Genomic DNA, 20,238 nt, shown 5'->3' with positions numbered 1-20,238 from the left:
CTGAAAAAAAAAGATATTTTATTTCTATTTCCACCAAAGGTACAATATGTACTGTATTTGCAAATTGCAGAAAAAGAGACTCAGAAATAGCATGTGCTGGATTCAGCTGCTGACAAATGTTACTTATTGGAACAAAAAACCAGTCAAGTCTCAAATGTAGGTTCCACAATTTGTCATGGTTTTCTTCTAACAGTTAAGAATATTCCCAAAAAAAACCCACCTTGTTAAATGGAACCTGCTACATGATACTGAGCTTTAGAGGCCATAAAGTTAAGAGAAGATTTTAGTGCCAAGTTGTAGACACAACTTCTGTTTTTTGTACAGACTACGTTCCAGTCAAATATTCAAGATTTAGGTTTTGCGAGAGCTTGTTAGGAAGGAGGAGAAAAAGAGGATGAGGTGAAAAAGGTTATTTCAGATAATGAAACCTGTAACCTCGTGCTTGTACTTACATCACTGGTAATACCTAATTTACCACCTCGAAGGCAGCAAATAAACAGAACAACCTGTTCCAAGCATTGCAGATCACTCCTTGCAGAAGATGACTCTGCTTTAGCCAAGAACTTTGATGCAACCAAATCAATTCCTTATGGCTCCTTTTATCTTTTTAAGGTCAGTATTTGTCATGCAAGTTTTCTGGAATGTTTGTACTAATGGAACTACAAAAAAGATGATCTTCTGGTAGCTTAGCTGAAGAAACATAAATAATCATCTATGTTATTTGTCTCTCCACAACGTAGAATTTAATGACATTTCCAGAAAACACAGTTGTCAGCTCAAATCCTCCAGAATAAAAGAGTCTCCACATTTGGAGAAGTGTTGATAATATTCAAAAGAAAGCAGATTGCATTAGTTTTGTACCTAAATGTATAGACTGGTAGTTTGAATGTGCAAGATGGGAAACATGTTTTAGAATTCAGCCCCAGAATGCCTAATTCGGATTTTGGAAAAGGTTTTGAGTCTAGATAATTCTTTAAAAATTAAGAAAACCTGAAAGGCAATGGAAATTTGGGGCTTTAAAAGGTAAGTTACACAGAAGCTGTTTAACATTTTTGGTTTGTTATTTTTACAGCTAATTACTGCTCAAGATTATTAACCGGTCACTTTCCTTGGTGTCTGTAGAATTGTGTAACATGCATCTATTGATACTGTGGTGTATAATCAAGGATGAGGAACCCAAAAAGAAGACTAAAAACAATATTAAAGAAGTGATGGTGTGGTGCACCAAGAGAAGGCTGTAAAACTGCAAAAAAACCAGAAACTGTGCAAATCAAACTGCAGCTACACTGTGTTAGGAGGGATCTTGATTTAAATATGCCCTTTGCTTTGGGCTGGGTCAGATGGGTTTTGTTCTGCTGTCTGATTGAACTGGCCACCCATTCCTGTCCCTCCCCAGTGGCATGTTACTCCCCATTCCCCAGTCTCCTACTGGGCCACAGGTGTTTTGGTGTCCTGAAATCTGCCCATTTGACTGCACACACTGTTGCTTTCCTTGAATCCATCCTGTCAAAAGGATCTTGGTTTCAAAAGGCACACAGATTTCATAAAAAGCAATAAGGCAGCTTCTTTGCCCAGCTCAGCTGCAGACAGACCTGCAGAGCACCTTCTCTTATGCTGCTGGGTCTTGTCCACACAGTGCTCAGGGGAAGGAGCTCTAGAAGAGGTTTTGTGCTTATAAAAAAGAATTCATTGGTATGCATAGGTCTGCTGTACTTCTATGCTTTAGGCATAAAACTAGCCACGCACAAACTCCCAAACTAAAGATTTTAAATATTTCCATGTAGAGCTACGACAACTTATCACCTATTTTTCAAGTTAACCTTATTTGCCTCTTGAAATTTTCATGTGAATCTCAATAACATCTTAGTGGCATAAGAAATTAACTGTCTGCACTGCATAGGCAAGAGAAGCTGCCAGGATGTTGTAGAATACTCTCATATTACAGAAACATAAAGCAGGAGAGGTACTAGAAAAGCATGGTGCACCTCAACTTTGACAGCAGGTTAACTCCAGAAAGAGCTAAGATATAAAAAGGAAAAAAAAAATTATTGTTTTCTTCCCAGGTCATTTCAAGACTTAATTCTTCCCTTTTTTTCTACATGATATCCCCACCTGAATAAACAGCCAAGCCTAATTATTGTTTTAACCCAACACATATCTGCCTTTCCCAAACAAAAAAGGAAATGAATGTCTAAAAAAACATGAAATTCATTATAAAGGTGGGGGAAGGGGGGATCAGAAGAAAGTCAGATTTGTCTCTGCAGAGAAACATAGTGGGGAAAAAAAGGAAACAACAAACTTTACACAACATGAACTGTGGTCATTCATACTACGGAGACACCTACAAGCCAGAATTGTGATGTACACCCTGAAAGGCTCCATGTGGGCACACTGGAAGGACTGTCACAGCTGACAAACTTGCTGTCCAGAAACACAAGGCAAAGAATGAAAGGAAACCCACAGAGGACCAGGATTAAGGGTCATGCACAGCACATGCAAGGCAAGAGCCCAGCCTGCTAATCAGGACCACAGTAGAACCATAGCCAGTGTTTTTTGTTCCAGACAAAGTAACTTATATTTTTTCATACCTCAAGCTACCCTGCAATTTTTTATTTTTTTTTTTTTTTTTTTTTGTACAAAAGACATAGATTTTACTATCATGAATGGTTTAAGAATTTATCTCAGCCACCCCAAATCCCCCATTCCTTTGCAGCCTAGACAAGGTGTACTGCAAATAAGAAACAGGATTTTTGATAAACAGCAACAGGATTTCTGCAGAAGGAAGGGCACAAGCTTGTAAGCATTACACAAGGAAGCAGTATCATGGAGGACAGAACAAAATGCATTTGTTTATACTATAACAAAACAAACTCCAGCAATTTATGGCCACAAGTGATCTGATCATCCTGTTTCATGCACCATATTGTCTTTCTCCACCCTTCATTTGCACTACTTGGCTGCGCCTTCATTGCTAAAGAGAAAGATGTAAATTTTCCATTGAGATAGCTATTTCAATGCAAAGATGCTCGAGGAGAACTGGAAATTTTACATCAAGTAAAAAGTCAGCGGCATTATTTCACTCCTCACCCCAGATTTCATAAGCTGCACAGAATTGCACTGACTCTATCGGGAATTTCACATCAAGATTGCAGTATCAGTGTAGTAATAACACCTGTTTCAGCAATGAAGACATGACCCAAGACTTTCACAGCAGGAACATTTCTCTCTTGGTATCTGGAAAACATCCAAGGCATTTCAGAGAATGGTATTCCAAACAACTATTTCAACCACACACAACAGTTGAGAAAAATTAACAAATACTGCAGTCATCAGACACCAGACTGGGCGTCTGAGGCGAACACACATAACACACTCACCACTGCAATGCTCTGCCCAGCACTGAACACACTCACAGCTGCACTAAGGAGCAGTGCAATTTGTCCTGTCTGGTGAAAGCCTTTTAGCACAGTAAGCTTATTAGAACCAGTTTTACACCTCTTCTATTTCCAGCTGTTGCAGACTGTTTCAGAGTTAAAAAGTCCCGGATCCCATCCTCCCTATTAAACATGTTCATATCCTTTTGCTTATTAAAAACAAGACAAAATACAACTGTTAATACAAAAAGCTATGTATGACCCCCAGCCTAAAATCATGTTTCCAATCCAGAAATGTCAGACACCAGCACACTGTCAAGTACTAACATCATTTTAACTTTTCATAACCAAGACTGTGCAGCAGACTCTCAATAAACATGAAATGCAATAAGAAATGAGTATTTGCATTTAAGTAACTCCCTCCAGGTATGAATGACAATGACTAAATACAAAATAAACATCTGCCCTCTTACAATACAATAGGGGCTTATAAACCAAATTTAACCCACAGATTTACATGCAAAGGGAAGGGCTTTTTTTACTACATACTGAAGATGGAAGATTTGTTTAAAAATATATTATGCCCCAAATGTAAGACTTATGTGAATAGTTCCAGAAGCGAACAGAAGACACCTTAAATTTCATTTGTGAAATGCAAGAAAATTGAACATGCTGTCTGCATTCACCTAACCTTTGATGTACTGTCTGAAAGAGAAGGCTGAACAGCCAGAGAGTATTGTTAAACTAGAGGGAAAACCTACCTTCTTGAAAAACTAGATGTAAACTAGACCACAAAAGCATTCACTTTTTATCAAAAACTGCTTTCTCCTCAAAAACACCAAAAAAAGCACGTACCAACAAAACCAAAAACAAAAACACCCCAAGCCACACCAAACACTCAAAGCACAGCTGACAAAACCTCTTCACTTCTATACTAAATTTAGGTAGCTTCTGTAACTAAGTAATTGCTCAGACCCAAGTCAACCATCACCTTGTCCTAACAGAAAATACTGTACTATTGCAACAACAGCAGCACCAAGTAGAAATAGGAAAGTCCTTTATCAAGCTCATGTGGTAGAGAAATGAACTAAGATGCAAATGAAAATTAAAACGTTTTCTCCTTTAAAAAGGGGACATAAAATCCAGAACTCCCTACCTATGTCAGTCTTCTATTAATTTCCATGGGCAATATGGGTCACCCTTGATATCAAGAGACTTCGCTTGGGTGAAGGAAGTAAATCACTTTTGATGACAATTCAGAGGATTTTGTCTCCTTTGCTGTGACCTGTACTTGCAATGGAGAGCAGCACTGTGAAATACATGTTATCACCTCTACAGCAAGGAGATTCAAAACCACCAACTTGCTTTAGAAAAGCCACCCTGGGGCCAGTAACTGCAAGTCGTTATCACCAATTCACTGTTGGGCATCAAGAAGCCCTGTAATGAGAAGATGCTTTACTTGGAGGAAGTTAGGGCACCTAAAACCTCTCAAGAATGTTTTCCACTGATTATAGCATTAAGTTGTTTCCTTTATAAAACCTCATAATGCAGAGGACATTTTTATATAGATATAAACATACATACACGCACACATGCTAATGAGATAATAAGACTTGACATCAAATGACACCAAACATTTCTAAAGGCTACTTAAGCTGAAATTTTCAAACCAAAAACTTCAGCTCATGCATTAATTGTCCAAGGACACCACAACATCAAAGGAGAAAACATCTATCTACTCCAGAGAGCAGTTAATCCATACAATTAACCCTCCTTCACATCACATCACACTATAAATGCGAACACATGCTCCATTTCTGCATCGCTCAGAAGATTCTCCAAGATGCTATTCTTGTCACTAATGAGGTGCAGCACAAACAATTAAAGACGTGTAAAAATAACACACAGAGCTTAGATTTTTTTATTTATTTAAAAAAAGAACCCCCAACGTCACAGGCTGTGCAACATGTGAATTGCATAGAAACATGTGGCATCATCCTTCCTTCAAAGCTGAATGTTAGACCCATCAAATCCTTGATCTTTCAGTATCACAGTTTTATTAGACTAGAGAAAATTTAAGTCACATTTTAGCCTATGTCATTGATCAGTCTCCCTCTTTCTCCTCTCTGATGCAGGGTTTTATTAATAATATTTTTGACGGAGAGGGGAGACTGGTGTCGGAAGAACAGAAGGAAGTTAAAACAATAAAACAATAATTAAAACAATGAGTAAGGACAAGATATCCCACAAACCAGCAGATAACTAAGCAGGTTACTTTCAGACCTAGTTTACTACATGACCACATATTTTCATGCTGTCACTAGAAGGAGCACAGAATTGAAGCAGAATGCTGCTTCAACTGAAACCACTGGACAAAACACTCCATTTGAAACACAGCCTTGTCCTAATCCACACCAGGTGTTTTCAACCAGCTCCTGGTTTATTGTAACACCATCAGTTACAAAAAGTTCCCAGTAGCTCTAAAATATATAACATTAGTAAATTCACTGAATGGCATTCCATTGCTGCAACTCCATTTGCATTGTCTGTGCCTATATATTGTATTAGAGGAGGAAACCCCACACACACACACAAAAAACCCCACACAACCATTCTCCAGGATTAAGGAAGCAGTAACAGAACCAGTTGTTGAGTTTTGTGTCAAATAAGCCTCTGGGGAAGAGTAAAAAAATAACTAAAATCTAAAGAATAAACTGCAAATAAATCAAATTCAGGTCTTTTCTGGTAGTGCCAATCTTACAAAGATATAGAGTAATGTGCTTTGAGGTAGGCAATAGACAATTTCAGGAAATCTTGTTTTTTAACATGAACTTGCAGCTGTCAGGACATGGAAGTTTTGTGCCATTTCAGACACTGGGAAGAATTTTGAAACCATTACTGCTTGGCCAGTGCAACAGGTGGAGCTGAAGTTGGGAGATGTGTAGGATCCAGCAGAGTCTGACCATCCACTTGGCACATGCTCAGCCAAACATGGGAGAAAGCATTCTTCTGCCTATCTGTGTAGGCTCATCTATTTGTCAGTATTTTGGGATCATCCCAGCAAAAATTTTCACCTTAGGATTAAGCAATATCCATGACAAGGCTTTGAATAAATTAACATTCCATGTTTCAAAGTCTTTCTGAATAAAGATAACAAAACACAGTCACTTCTGGCCACATTCACAAGAGAGATCTTACAACTGACATCATACACATCAATAACTGCAAAAAAAATCCCCCAAAAAAAACCCAAACGAAAAAAAACCCAACCAAACAAAAAAACCCCACCCCGATTTTTCTTCCTGGTCATCTTACCTTCACGGTGAAGGCCAAAGATTTGGAATTGAATTTGAATAGCTTAAAAGCTAAACTTTCATTAAAAGAAATGTTGCCAAGCACACTAAGCAAACACAATTTACTCAAATACTCACAGTAATCTGCTCCCAGTGTCCTGCTGAAGTTTAAATACGAAAACAACCCTGTGAAGTCCATTCCCTTGTATAAACAGCCAGCATTAATTCAGACTTTGGAATAACAAACTGGTGCAAAAATTTCTTTTTGCAGTTTTAAGTGTGTGCACATAACATTTAAACATCCCCCACTGTGCTTGACTGGTCTATTGTTGCATACAAAACATTTCAAATTAAAAAGTAAAAAAAATTATCAATATTAGTTCCTGAAGAAAATCAGAGGTTTTTGATTTTTATCCCTGCAACTTCCCCAAAATCTCCAGTTGATGCCCAAGACTTGAGAAACCATGCAAAAGCTTTTCATTAGTAATGGAACATCGTCCCTCAAGTGCTGTGAAGTTTTACTGACCCACTCATCACTTCCTGCCAACACAGTGGTTTGCAACAGCAATGGCACTTGTGCAATGACAGCAAAGAGACACCTGAAGTAATTTTAGTTTCCAACAGAGATAAAGGTTTTATTCATAAAATTTAAATGAGTAAAAAAAAAAAACCCTCCAAAAAACCATCCAACCCCCAAAAAAACCCCAAAAACCACCAACCCACACAACAAAAAACCAAACAAACCTGCTGCTACAGGAAAGAATACGTAAAGCAGCTTCCTCACAACTAATGGTCAGGGACCTAAACACCTGGAGAATTTAACAGTAATTAAAAAACTGAACAGCAGAATTTACAAGTAACAGAATGAATTCCTACCCCACAATAGTACACGAGTTGAGTGTACCTGTCCTACATCATTTCCCAAGCAAATCAACATTTTTCCTGTTGTCCATTTAAACAAGTCCTCCCACCCACCTCTGCCTCATTGCCAATCAAGGGCCAAATGTGCCTGAAGGATACTCTTGCCATGTGACCCAAAGTGTTCCCACAGACTCCTGGAAGGCTTCTCCCCTCAGAAACCACCATTTGTGGACAAAAGGGTCCTAAGAGGCTACCAACAAGTGAATGGAAATGTGACATGTTATAAACAACCATGATAATGAAACAGTTCACATCAAGATGTGACCAGCAGATGCGACTCAGTAACATGAGCCTGCAACTCACTCTCAATCCCCATAGTGCAAAATGAGTTCCAAGACCAAGAGGAATATAAGACCATAATAAACTATTCCAGAACTAATCTTTGTGGGGAAACCATTCCAAAATACAAGCACCCCAGGAGAAGTAATTGTGGAATAGCTGTTAGATTTAGAATTCATATTCTACCTCAAACAAAGCAAGTTTTGTTACCCTACAAAAGCCTGATAATCTGTACAAGGAAGGAGATTCTAACAGGCCCCAAGTAAATTCCTCAAAGTTGAACACTTCAGTACATCTACTTCAGATAGAACACTTTCTACTATGGCCCTGCAACACTGACTGCACAGAATCCCAAGGGTCAGAAAAGCACAAAAGACAGGATCCCAGAATCTTTACCTGTGTCTACCAAGTGTTTTCTACAGTGAAGAAGCAGGCATTTTGCATATATAAGAGCACCACTGTCAAGAAGCAAAGACTGCTTGGAGGACCAAGTCAGCTGTATCAGGAACTTATTGTAGTCCACATCCTCCCTCACTGCACACAGACTTCCTCAGGGAAAAAAAACCCCAAAAAACAAAAACCAAAAACAAACCAAAAACAAACAAAAAAAACACCCCCACACCCCAAAAACACCCAACAGGCAAGAGGCCAACACACACAAAGATCCCATAGCCATTGTTCAGAGAAAACAAGTCACTTGCATCATTCCCCACATGCCATAAGCTCAGGGCTGGCTGTATTCTGCCTCTGAGGACCAGCACCAGATGTGCTCTATCTCCACATGCCAGGAGTTCCACAACCTGGGAATCAGCAACCAGAGTTATTTTCCATGAACTAATTACTGTCACATGATGGTGAAGGACAAGATGTGTCAAGGTGCTTAATATGAATATGCTTAATATGCTGTAAATGAATCCTAGATCACTTATGTCTTTTGCAGGTAACAATGAAAACCTTAATTTGGACCATGCAAGTTGAGAGATAACATCAACAGAGGCCACCAGCAAAGTATTTCCATGTGCTCATCTTCTCTGTTGTGCCCTAGACTGAATAAAAAGCAGCAATCTTCAAACACACACTCAGCTGCAGCTTCTCCAGTTTTACCAATTCTGTCATGGGTAGACAATGCTAGTGGAGCCACATGCTAAAGGGACAGCAGGCAGCTTTTCCAAACTGCCAGAAATAGAAGGGTGGTTTGGGGCTGGCTTCTTGTTTTGCTTAGGGTTTGGTTTTCTGCCTTTCATTCAACGATGCTACCTCATCATCCTACTTAGGGAAGTAACCTAACAAGTTCCCAAGAGCTCTCCTGACCGATGGGTAATAAAAATTACCCACCTACAGACATTTCAACCTTTAGCAGCCTTAGTTCTTCACACAGTTGGGGAAGAGGGGGGAACAACACAAAGGAAGCTGGTAGAAATTTAAAAAACAACATACAAGATCTCTGCCTAGAAGAGCTATCAAGTTAAGAAGGAAATTCTTAATTTCCTTATTAATACCAATACAGGAAAGTGATACTGCATGCAGAAATTGTAAAAACTGCAAAAGGACTAGAAAGTGGTTATGCAAGGTCAAATATTTAGGTGCAGAACACTGATCAGGCATACAATTTTGATTAACAAATACTCATTGCCCTGCCTTTTAAGGAATACTTTACCTATCATCCTGCTAGTCTGAGGCTTCGTTCCTCTCTAATGGACCAACAGTCATTAAGAGAAGAATGCAATGGAGTCAAACAAAGTAGGTTTACTCCTAGATGGTTATTTAAAAACCATAAGTACAGGAGAAGATGACTCTGAAGTGCTTCTTGTGCAAAACACTCCAAGATGCATTCAGAGACCATTTCTGTATCACTGTCACCTGTTCTCAGACAAAATGCTGTGAGTTCACAGACTTCAGGGCATGCTTTGGTAACACCACCAAAACCAAATCCAGGTATACTGCGTTCCAGTCCCATAGTTGGCAACTGTGAAACTCACCTCAAAATTCTGTATCAACAGCTAACATCAGGCATTCAAGTCTACACAAAAAGTATGGTTGTGGTTTTCTGGCTTATGGAGATTTTTTTTCAGAAACTGGAGGTTATTCAATAACGCAGCCATTAGAATGAAAGGAGAAAAAACAGAGCAGGAGAAACTGGTTAACCAAGTGTGTAAGCATGTGAGAACATAGATACTTATTGCATACATGCTCACACACAGACATATGAGGAAAACCACCCTGTCCCCCCCAAAGTCTCACACCCTTCCCTGGGTAAATACTTTACCATAAACTAGCCAGGTCCTTGCAAAAGATTACTTCTGCCTAGGTCAGCATTTTTCTGAACTAGAAGCAAATCTGTCTCTGCTCCAGGAAAACTGAATGGTCTGGTAGCTACAGACAAGGTACACAGCTCACTCGAGCTGCCTGTGACTCTTCGAGAGCACCTGCAGACCATGGTCTATTCACTGCAAGTATATCCAAGTCTTTGCTGGTGCCTGTGCATTTTTCCAAATTTCACCTAGCTACAATGTTCACAGAAGTTATGAGAATCCTTAAGAATTCAGTAACTCTAGTCAAAAAGCCTCGAGGAATATTTCCTCACTCTTCAGAGGATGTGTGGCTCCTCCTGTTAGTCACCATACCTGGCTTTTGCAACTGAAAAGTGCATCTTCTTAACAGCATCACAGAAAACCTTCCCTCCTGTGCAGGTTCCAAAGTCACAGCTGACATCGAGTCAGGGGTTTTGTGGCTCAGGATGGGAGGACTGTTAAAGATAGGCCAGATGAGATGAAAATCCAAATTCATTTTTAGAGACAGGGAAGGATTGCAAACGATTCAATTCCAATTTATTGAGGCTCCACTATAATTTTGGCTGCATTAGCCACACCCTGCCTACTCTCACTATGTAGCTTGCCTAAGTAAGTCCAGATGTATAAGTGTTTCTGAGTATGCCCTTTCTATCAGTGAACACCTGCAAACTGGAGATTTAGAACATAAGTAATAGTCTACAACATTCAGACAGTAAAAAACATACTGTTAAAGCCCAGACAGCCCAAAATTCCCCCTAACTACATATTTCTTTTACTCAGCTTTTGAAGATGCAGATAATGTATAGATATTTTTTAATCATCCACAGCTGGGCAGACTTTTTAAGTGGAAAATGCCACCCATGTGCATTTTCATCCTCTTAGCTCTCACTTGGGAACAAAAATAACTCAGCAGTTTAATTTGCTTTTATATCTTTTGAGATAGACACATCCAGGTAAGTCAGCAATACAGATTTCTGAGGTTAAAGTATTTTCCCTTTGGAAAAAAAAACAGATGCTTAAACACCTCATACTTCAAACTGCTGAATTTCAAGCAGGGGAAGCAATCAGGGAAAAAAATTCTAAAGGAAAAGTAAAACTATTTGTATAATTTATATTATATTTTATGTTGAAATTCATTCCTATATGGCAGGTGACTCTATTCTGAGCTTTTTCTAAAACCAGAAAGTTTTCAACAACTGAAAACAAAGCAAAAGGTGACAGAAAATAGGAAACTTGGTGGCCATGAGTAAACTTCTTTAAGAGGACGGACTACATAAATATTCTGAAATAACTAGTTACACAAAGCCTCCAAAGCCCTTGGAACAATATGGACAATATAAGTAAGGACCAATATACATCTAACACTGGGTAATTTATGGTTCAGTGGCCAAAGGTGATACCTTCTTTAAAACAAAGGACTGGGGTTTTGGTTTTTAAGTTCTGCTGCTTTGAGAAGTTCAAGAAACAGCATACTGACTTTCGTATTAGCTTAAAGTGCTAAAAAAGACTAACAAGTATGTTACATAGACATTGCCTGGTTATACTACAGAGACTCAATCTCATAACCTCCCACTCCTTTTCTTCCTTAAGTCGTTCACTGTCATCACCAGAGACAAACTGTTATCCAAGAGGCAAACTCTCACTTTTTCTCTTCCTCTACAATGAAATGTAAAACAGATAAAAAGACAGCTCTATTACAGAATATGTTTGCCTGGCATCAGCAAGACACTGGTCTAAGTGACTGAGCCTGTATTGGGTTGGTGTGGCAATGTTTTGCAAACAACAAAAGCAAAATCTCTTAATAAGGCAGCTGGGAGACCACTCACTCAATGTCACAAAAAATACCCTTCAGCCTTACCTGAAGGAACAGATTTGAAGGGGCTACAGGGGTGGTTTCTGTGAGAAGCTGCTGCAAGTTTCCCCCATATCCCATAGAGCCAATGCCAGGCAGCTCCAGCATGGACCCACTGCTGGCCAAGGCCAGGCCCATGGGTGGTGGTGGGAATGTCACCGGGGAAATTACAAGGGAAAAAACTTACTGTGTAGATAACGTGTGGTGAACTGACTGCAGCCCCCTTTCCATGTCCCTCTGCACTGCTGGCTGAGAGGAGGGAGAAAATCAGGAATAAAATTAAATAAGCCAGGGAGAAAAGGAGGGGTGAGGGATAGGTATTTTTAAGATTTTGTTTTACTTCTCATTATCCTACCCTGATTTGATTGGTAATAAGCTGAACTAATTTCCCCAAGCTCAGTTTGTTTTGCCCATAACAGTAATTGGTGAGTGATCTCTGCCTGTCTTTAACTCCACCCGTGAGCCTTTTGTTAAACTTTCTCTCCCCTCTCCAGTCAAAAAGGGGAGAGACAGAGCAGCTTTGGTGAGCACCTGGCATCCAGACAAGGTCAAACCACCACAGAACTAACAACAGTGTTGTGAAGACAAATACGCAGCAGAAACATTTCCAAATGCCACGGCTTTGTGATTGTCCTTCTAAAGCAATCACTTTTTGCCCCAAAAATCTTATTTTTGTATCTGCACAAAAACTTGTAGAAATTGTCCCTTACCAGTTATTTGAAAATAACCTTTGAACAATAATAATCACAGTAAAGACATAAGGCCTTTCACATTGCCTTGAGTATCATTTATGCTCCACTTCTAGAACTAAAACTAGAGAAATCAGCTTAGAAAACTTTCTTAAACTTGACACACAGATTTCAACACTCAATAGCCTCTTCAGACAGTCTGGTTACACAGGAACATGCCACAGCTTTCACAACGCCCTAGAAATGATGGGCTGAAGGAAAATAACATGAAAAAGTGCCCAAGCACCCCACTGGGTGCAAGGAACAGCAAAATCTCTTAACAATAAGGCAGCTGGCAGAACACTCACTCAATGTCAAAAAAAATACCCTTCAGCTGTACCTGAAGGAACAGATTTGCAAAGTCTCTACCTACCCCATGAAGCTGTTTCCTTCAGGAGCACATACTAAGAACAAACAAGTTCTGATCACCACCATCATAGAAAGTCCACTAAAAAAGCATTTCATCTCCTACAGCAAGGCCAAAAGGAAGCAACTTGATCTTCTTGATAGCCATACTCTACAGCATGATTTTGCATGATAACAACAACAACAAAAAAATCAAAACCAAATCACACAATTTAATTACCTTTCTTGTGTTCTAAAGATTTCCCACCCCTTTCTTAAGCCCAGCTAGTACAGGTTCAATCTGGAAGAATAGAAAATAGTGTCTTTGTGCAACATTAATGAAAAATACAAGGACTGGAAAAAGCATCCATGAAACTGGAATCATAATTTCCACAGAAGGCATGCTGAAGTTATTGATCAGGATTTAAGTTTATTACTGCTGTTAAGCATAATCTGTGCCTACTTCAAGCCCTGTAGTATATGGCTTAAGCCATAAATACATACAGAATTCCAGAGGAGTTCTCAAATTATGTATCAACAACCGATAGATTATAGCAGCACTGTACAATTTCATCATCTGAGTCTTCTCAGATTTTTTTACTCCTTTTTTTTTTTTGATTTAGTTAAAACAAGCACTGAACAGCACAAAAATAAAAAGAACATTTGCAAAATCACATTATAGTAACAGTATTTGATTCCCAAACCCCAAAGCCAAGTTCACTAAGCAGGTTCATTCAATCCACTGCTACTCCTCATCAGCCCAGAGGTGCAGAAACACAAAGCAGACAACACTCACTCACACTCTCTGGCCTTGCTTTACCACAGAAAGAAGGGGTCAAGCTTCTGTTTCTACTGACTGCCCCCTCCTACCTCCAGTCTAATTCTTGAAGGCTGAGGATCAAGAATCCCCCAGAGCCAATTTATCATCTTAGCAGTCATGTGTAACAAGTCACATCCAATTCCTGTATTTAAAAAATGTATAATGCATCATATTAAATGCAACAACATGGTGAAATAAACAATATGTACAGTTATGGCATTTAAAGAAAGGGCAAGAGAGGACCTCTGGAATCACCATTACAAAAGGTTATCAAATTCTAAGCCACATGAAGAAATGTCAAGATAAATAAATCAGTCGTTTATCTCCCTCTAAGAAAAAACTCAAGCCAACAGGTGTCCTGTAAGGACAGAACTACTAAATTAAAAACACTATGCTTTCACAGAACACCATATGCCCTTTAACAAGAATGCATGAGAAAAACATGAAAATCAAGACCTTTGTGTAACCAAATAAAAACCAGAAATACAGTTTCCATCTTTCTACTTTCCTTAGCAGAGGGGAGAGTTACCCCTTAACACACTTGCAACTTCATTTCTCCAGCCGCATCACCTTTCATGACAGCTCAGGAATATCACACTTGATTTATTGAACAATTACCTGGTTTACATCTATAGTCTCAACAGGAAGACCAGAGTTCAAAAATTCTGCCTGACACAAAGACAACTTTTGTCACTGTTTAAAGTAAGTGAATTTTAACATGGGAAGCTCAATTTCCTTATGTATAATAGATAAATAACAGATGCCATCCTTGCAGAACATACAGCATTTCAAAAAGTAAAAGTGCCAAACAGAATTCAACAATTATTATATTATTAACCAAGCACTTTTTAAACACACATGCCAACATTTGAGCTTTTCAGACCACTGACAATCTCACCAAGAACTTACTACTGAATCTGCTGTCAGTGCTGTCTATTGCAATAGCAAAAGGCCTACAAACTGTGAAATGAAGACAATTCTGTAGCTGATTTACAGTCAAGAAAGCTCTTTTCCCAGTAGGCTATTTCCATTAAGTTAATCTAACACACCACAAATTATTTATTGGTTTGAAAGCAGTTCCAATTGCTTTAACACTTTTATGATCCAGAACAAACACACCAATTTAAATAAAGCATGTGTCAATTTATTGGCATCCTTGCAAAAGTTGCCCATGGATTTAACATCAATACAAAATGACACCTTACATCTGTCTGTGCTGGCAGGCAAAGACTGAGTCAAGCAAGAATAAAGGAAAGAACAGCTACATTAAAAATCTTGTTTATTACATAGACCCTCAACATCCTTACCAGCCCATCACCCATTCCTTACACTCTTTGGAGCTTCTCAGTCGAATTGTGTGGCTTAACAGATAGTTTCAATCTTTAGTAAACAGAAACCACAAAGATGAGACACGGCTAAGTTCCACATTCCAATTTTTCTGAGACAAGAAACCAGAAGAGTTGTTGGCCCATAAGCTCCAAACAAACAACTCTACTGAACAATACTTTGTGGGACATAGTTCCTATTTTCTTTCCTGCTCTCACCACAACTGTTTCATCACACAAAATCTCAAGAATTGTTAAAAATATCCTTTGACTCTATCATAAGCTTTTCCATAGCCTAAGTTAATGGCAGTAAGACTCTCCAGAATTACTTTTTCCAGTTTAGAAGTCCCAGATGTGAGCTATCAGGAGATGGTACATCTTTGCCTTCTTCAGAAAGACCTCAGTGTCCAAACAGCACATGGGTTTGCCTAGCCAGCATCCCTAGCCAACATCTTAATTACTTGCTCCTATCCTAAGTGAACAACCTTGAAGTCTTGTTAGACAATCCTGTCAGAAAGAATACAAAAAAAAAATAAAAAATAACAATCCACATGCCTCAAAATCTAAGGAAAATGTTGCTTTCCACTGTGCACAATAGAGTTGCATTGTTGCTGGCCTGTGCCACAAGCTTGGGGCAATAATTGTTCTACTGTCAATCCTCCCCTGAAGCTCAGGTTGGTACTTATGTGAGATCTCCACAGAAGTCTTGAGCAGAAAATAACACCCATTTCTTTCAAGGGTTCTCAGTGCTGTGGGGTTTTTTTCAGCCACATCAACTCCCAAGAGAAATTCTAAATTTACAAAAGCTAAACATTCTGATTGTTTAATAGCCCTTGGGTTACACACATAAGGAAAAAAATAAGAGGATTTCTTAGAAAGATGGTATTGTAGGTAACTTTATTTCTCTTCATTCAAAGAAGGAATTTAAACCTACTTATTGTCCTTAGTCCCAAGATGGCAGGCTGCTTTCATACAGTACAGTAAGTTTACAAGAAATACTGATCTAACATGAAACTAAACCTTGTTATTATAGCTGTTTCTGAGCACCACCAAGTGAAATTGACCAAGTGAAATTTATTTCTGTTTTGAAAGAGAGAATTGCTTTGAAATGTACAGGGCTGGTTAATTTTTAACTAGAAGCAGAGGTACAGTAGACAGTCTTATAGAGTAAATCGGGTGTGTCTATATTCCAGGAGAGGTTTTGTAACCTTTATTTCTTGTTATGCTGCCAAATCTTACCCTAACACTACAGGATAACAAGTTCCCAGAAACAATCTCTGTTTGCTAAAAAGTTACCTTGGCTTGCCTTATTCAAGAAACATGCAGGACTGAGAAAATTTACAGCTGGGACAAAACCCATAGCCTGTTTTACTAACAATTACATTATAAACAACTAAAATAAAAATTCTTAGGCTAAAGCAGCAAGGGGCAAGGGTGGAACTTATGCTGAGGTATCGATGAAATGCATTCATATTCTTCTAAGAACTGACTTTGTGTGTCAGGCTGATCTACATATTTCAGGCATCTATAGTATGAGTGATTTTAAAGCATCTCTGTGCACTTTAAAATAAAACTAAATAATTTAATTTAAAATGAAATAGTAACAAATCAGTTCACATACCATACCTAAAGACAGTTAAACCCATTTAACCTTCCCTGGAGAAAGAAGACTCAGTGCTTTGAAAGTATGAACTTAAACTTCACAGTCAACCTGAACTTTCATTATTTCCTCACTATTTCAAGAGGATTTATGACCATAATTTGTGACAGATCCTCACATCATGCTAGTAATAGTTACAAGGAAAATAGTAACTAGCCCCCTAAATCAATGACAGACCAAATGAAATGGTACTGAAATGCACTTGAGGACTCCTACATAGCACATTTCCCTATCATAAAATTAGTAAGTGAGTTTCCTGCTACATTCTACATTTAACCACAGCAACAGGTTTCCCTAGCTATAGGTTATCTCATGTAAAAAGTAAGGATTAAAAGTCATTTTAGGGTTGATTGTGCTCAAATGCATTTTTTATTTCATGCTGCATCCCTAGTTTCAAACATTTGCAACTACCACACTTCCCTGTGTCACACTTCACCTTTCTGTATCCTGTGTTGGTATCAGGCAGATAGTTGTAATGTTAAAGAAAACTAAGATACAATCTCACTGTTTTGGGAAACATTCAAGCGCACGACAAGACACAGTTAAGCAAGCATTTGTGAGTTAAAGGAATAATAATTTTTGCTCGAGATAGCTCTAAAGCAAGAATTATCTCAACTTACTCGAACATTTTAAGACCACATATGAAATACCTACTGTGCAACTGCAAGAATCCATAACTTACAGTATTTTCACAAAAATGAAAAAGCATTAAATACTTTACATGAGCAAGAAATTCCTCCCTTCAAGGAAGGACCAGACGCAATGACCATTTTGTCTTTTCACAGTGAAATCAGTAAAGCACAAACCATACCTGAAATAGGTTTATCATTATTTCAAACCAATTAAATAAAACCACTCCTGGCACCACCACATACAGAGCAAGAACTTAGAGCTCTACAGCAAAATTATTTCACAGCAGAGTGTTCAAGATCTATTACAACATGCCAAACTTCAGGGAAGCTTTAGCGCTGCAGAAGCTCCCAGCAGATCCCCAATCGTGCAGAGATGCATTTACATATTTGTAAGATAAGCACATCAAAATACTTTTAATAGCTAAAAGTCAGGCATCTCCTTACAGAGCAGGGATTCTCAGAAAGGGAATTAAATCCACGGAGAGCCTCTCATAGCACATCCATGCTCCTTCTAAAAGGACGGATGAACTGTCCTTAAAAGTACTGTCCAGATAAACACAACAAAACCTTCCTAATAAGTAGGCAGAACAAAGGCAATGTCATTAAGATCTGTAACTAAGACTCCTTGACTAATTATTAAGAATGGTACATTTGTAGCCGAGTTCCTCCATGCATGTTCAGGAAGGTGACTGTTCATACCAAACATAGACTATATTAAATTAATCACTGTCTCTCAAACAAGGTGAAAGTGAACCAAACTCCAAGTCAGAACTTACTCCTTAGTCTTATCATGAACACTTATTTTCCAAAGAATTCCAAATGCAAAGTTATCCCTTTTTTAAGAAGGGATTTTTCTATTAGAACCTTTTAAGTAAATGCAAGGAAATCCTTTAAGAAGCCCTCATATAAGAGCCTTAGAAGTCAATTTCCACCCTCCACCCCCCCAAAGCTACATTAGCTTCATTCAGCCAAGCAGGAATGTGAACATCTTTATACAAACATAAGTGTTCAGAAAGGAACAAACCACATTTCAGGTTTTCAGTAACCTTTTATAAAGATTGTGGCAGTGTGTATGGAGAAGGTGGACCCTGCAATATGAAGCGTATCTTTTTGATATAATCCAGGCAGAATAAGCAATACATAATACACACCCACACAGAGCTCCAACTAAAAATACAGAATGATGATGCCAGCAGAATATGGTCTGTTCTCTTGCTCTAAATGACAGTTCTAATAATTACAGGAGGTTTGAAAAGGTGGGTGGCCTAATAAAAAGAGGCCCTGAGGTGATGTTCTGACAGTCTTGGCCACACTGCCGAGTTTTCTAAACTACCTAGGAAATCGCAACAACCAGGCTTCGGCTTGCTCGAGCACCGGAGTGATGTATCCAGGCAGTGCACATGCAGCAGCAAAAACCCCGAAGTCTTGCACATGCAGCCCGAACTCCCCGTCTGGGGAAAGACAAAGTCGGGAGCGAAGCCGCACGCAGGAGAAACGGAGGAGGAACGGACACCGTCCCGCTGCCCACGGATGCTGCAGGCACAACACCTCCTGCGTTTATTTGTGATTTAAAAGGATTAGCACACACTCGCAAACGGGACGGCCAAGGGAAAGCGGAGGGCAGGCTCCATGCCCGGGACGGGGCACCCGGACCGCAGCCCCGGCATCGCCCGCGGGGCCGGGCCGGACCGGACCCCCGCCCGCCTGCAGCCTCACATCGGAGCTGGGGCGAGGGGGGAAACAGGGCACGCACACCAAACTCGCCTTCCCCCCACCCCCTCCCCGGCCCGGCCAAGAGTTTGAGCGACACCCGACACCGACCCCTCCAAACTCCACAGAAATCCCTGCCCGGGACCGCGGAAGGACGGGACTGCGGGGGGGGGGGGGGGAGGGGGTAGACGAGGGGGGTGGGCGACTTTTGTCTCTCTTTTTGCAACTGCGCGCGTTTACCTGAGCCACCCCTGAGGGAAAACCGCCTCGCCCCCAAACGGGATATTGTCCCGAGGGAACAGAGAGGAGAGGCCTCCTTTTCCTGCGCACACTTTTTGCAGGAAAGAGGGGCGAGGAGCAATAGTTTCGGGGGGGAACCGCTGCAGGCAGCTTCCCGTCCTCCTCCCGGCCCGGCCCGTCCATGTGCGCGTCCTGCGCCTCCGCGGGAGCCTGGCCCCGCGCCCGCCCCTCCCCGCCGCACTCCCGGCGGAGCGCGGGGGAAAGTTTGCCCAAGTCCGACAACAAAAGGGACAGCGGCGCTCGCCTCCCCGCCCGCCCGGGCCCCGAGACGCCCCGACGAGCTTACCCCCGGCCGAGCCCGGCTCGCAGCGCAGCACCGAGGCGGCGAGGAGCCGCAGCAGCAGCAGCAGCGGGAGCGGCGGGGCCGCCGCCGCCTCCATGTTGTGCCGCCGCAGCAGCTGCCGGAGCGCACGGAGCGTCTCAGGCAGGCTCCATGCTCGGGGCGCTGCGCTCGGCGAGGAGGGAGGGAGGGAGGCGGGGAAGGGGGGAGGCGCTGCAGCCGACCCGACCCTCCTCCTCCTCCTCACGCCGCCGCCAGGGAGGGGGCTGGGACGGAGGATCCCGGCCCGCACCGCATCCCGGGAGCGGGCGGGGGCGCCCCGTCCCGCCGCGGCGCGTCCCACGCCTGGGAACACCTGGCGGCGCGGGGAGGAGGCGGGCGGGGCGCTGGGGCTTTCTTTATCTTGTTAACTCGTTCCTGCTGCAGCG

General features: G+C 40.8%; 1 protein-coding gene across 2 annotated transcripts in view; it reads right to left on the bottom strand.

Moving 5' to 3' along the window:
- LRP5 (LDL receptor related protein 5) overlaps positions 1–20,021 on the bottom strand; it is a 132,431-nt gene extending 112,410 nt beyond the window's left edge. Inside the window, exon 1 of one of the 2 annotated variants that reach the window (XM_002199503.6) lies at positions 19,817–20,021. In XM_002199503.6, coding sequence (XP_002199539.2) covers positions 19,817–19,910 — 94 coding nt within the window. In that variant the 5' untranslated portion in view covers positions 19,911–20,021. The remainder of the gene's footprint in view (positions 1–19,816) is intronic. The other variant, XM_072929834.1, reaches the window with a different exon arrangement.
- Positions 20,022–20,238: the final 217 nt, after the last annotated feature.

The sequence above is a fragment of the Taeniopygia guttata genome, chromosome 5 (genome assembly GCF_048771995.1).
Source record: "Taeniopygia guttata chromosome 5, bTaeGut7.mat, whole genome shotgun sequence".
Taxonomy (NCBI): domain Eukaryota; kingdom Metazoa; phylum Chordata; class Aves; order Passeriformes; family Estrildidae; genus Taeniopygia; species Taeniopygia guttata.
The sequence above is the reverse complement of the archived record's forward strand: the minus strand, read 5'-3'. Positions and strand labels throughout refer to the sequence as shown.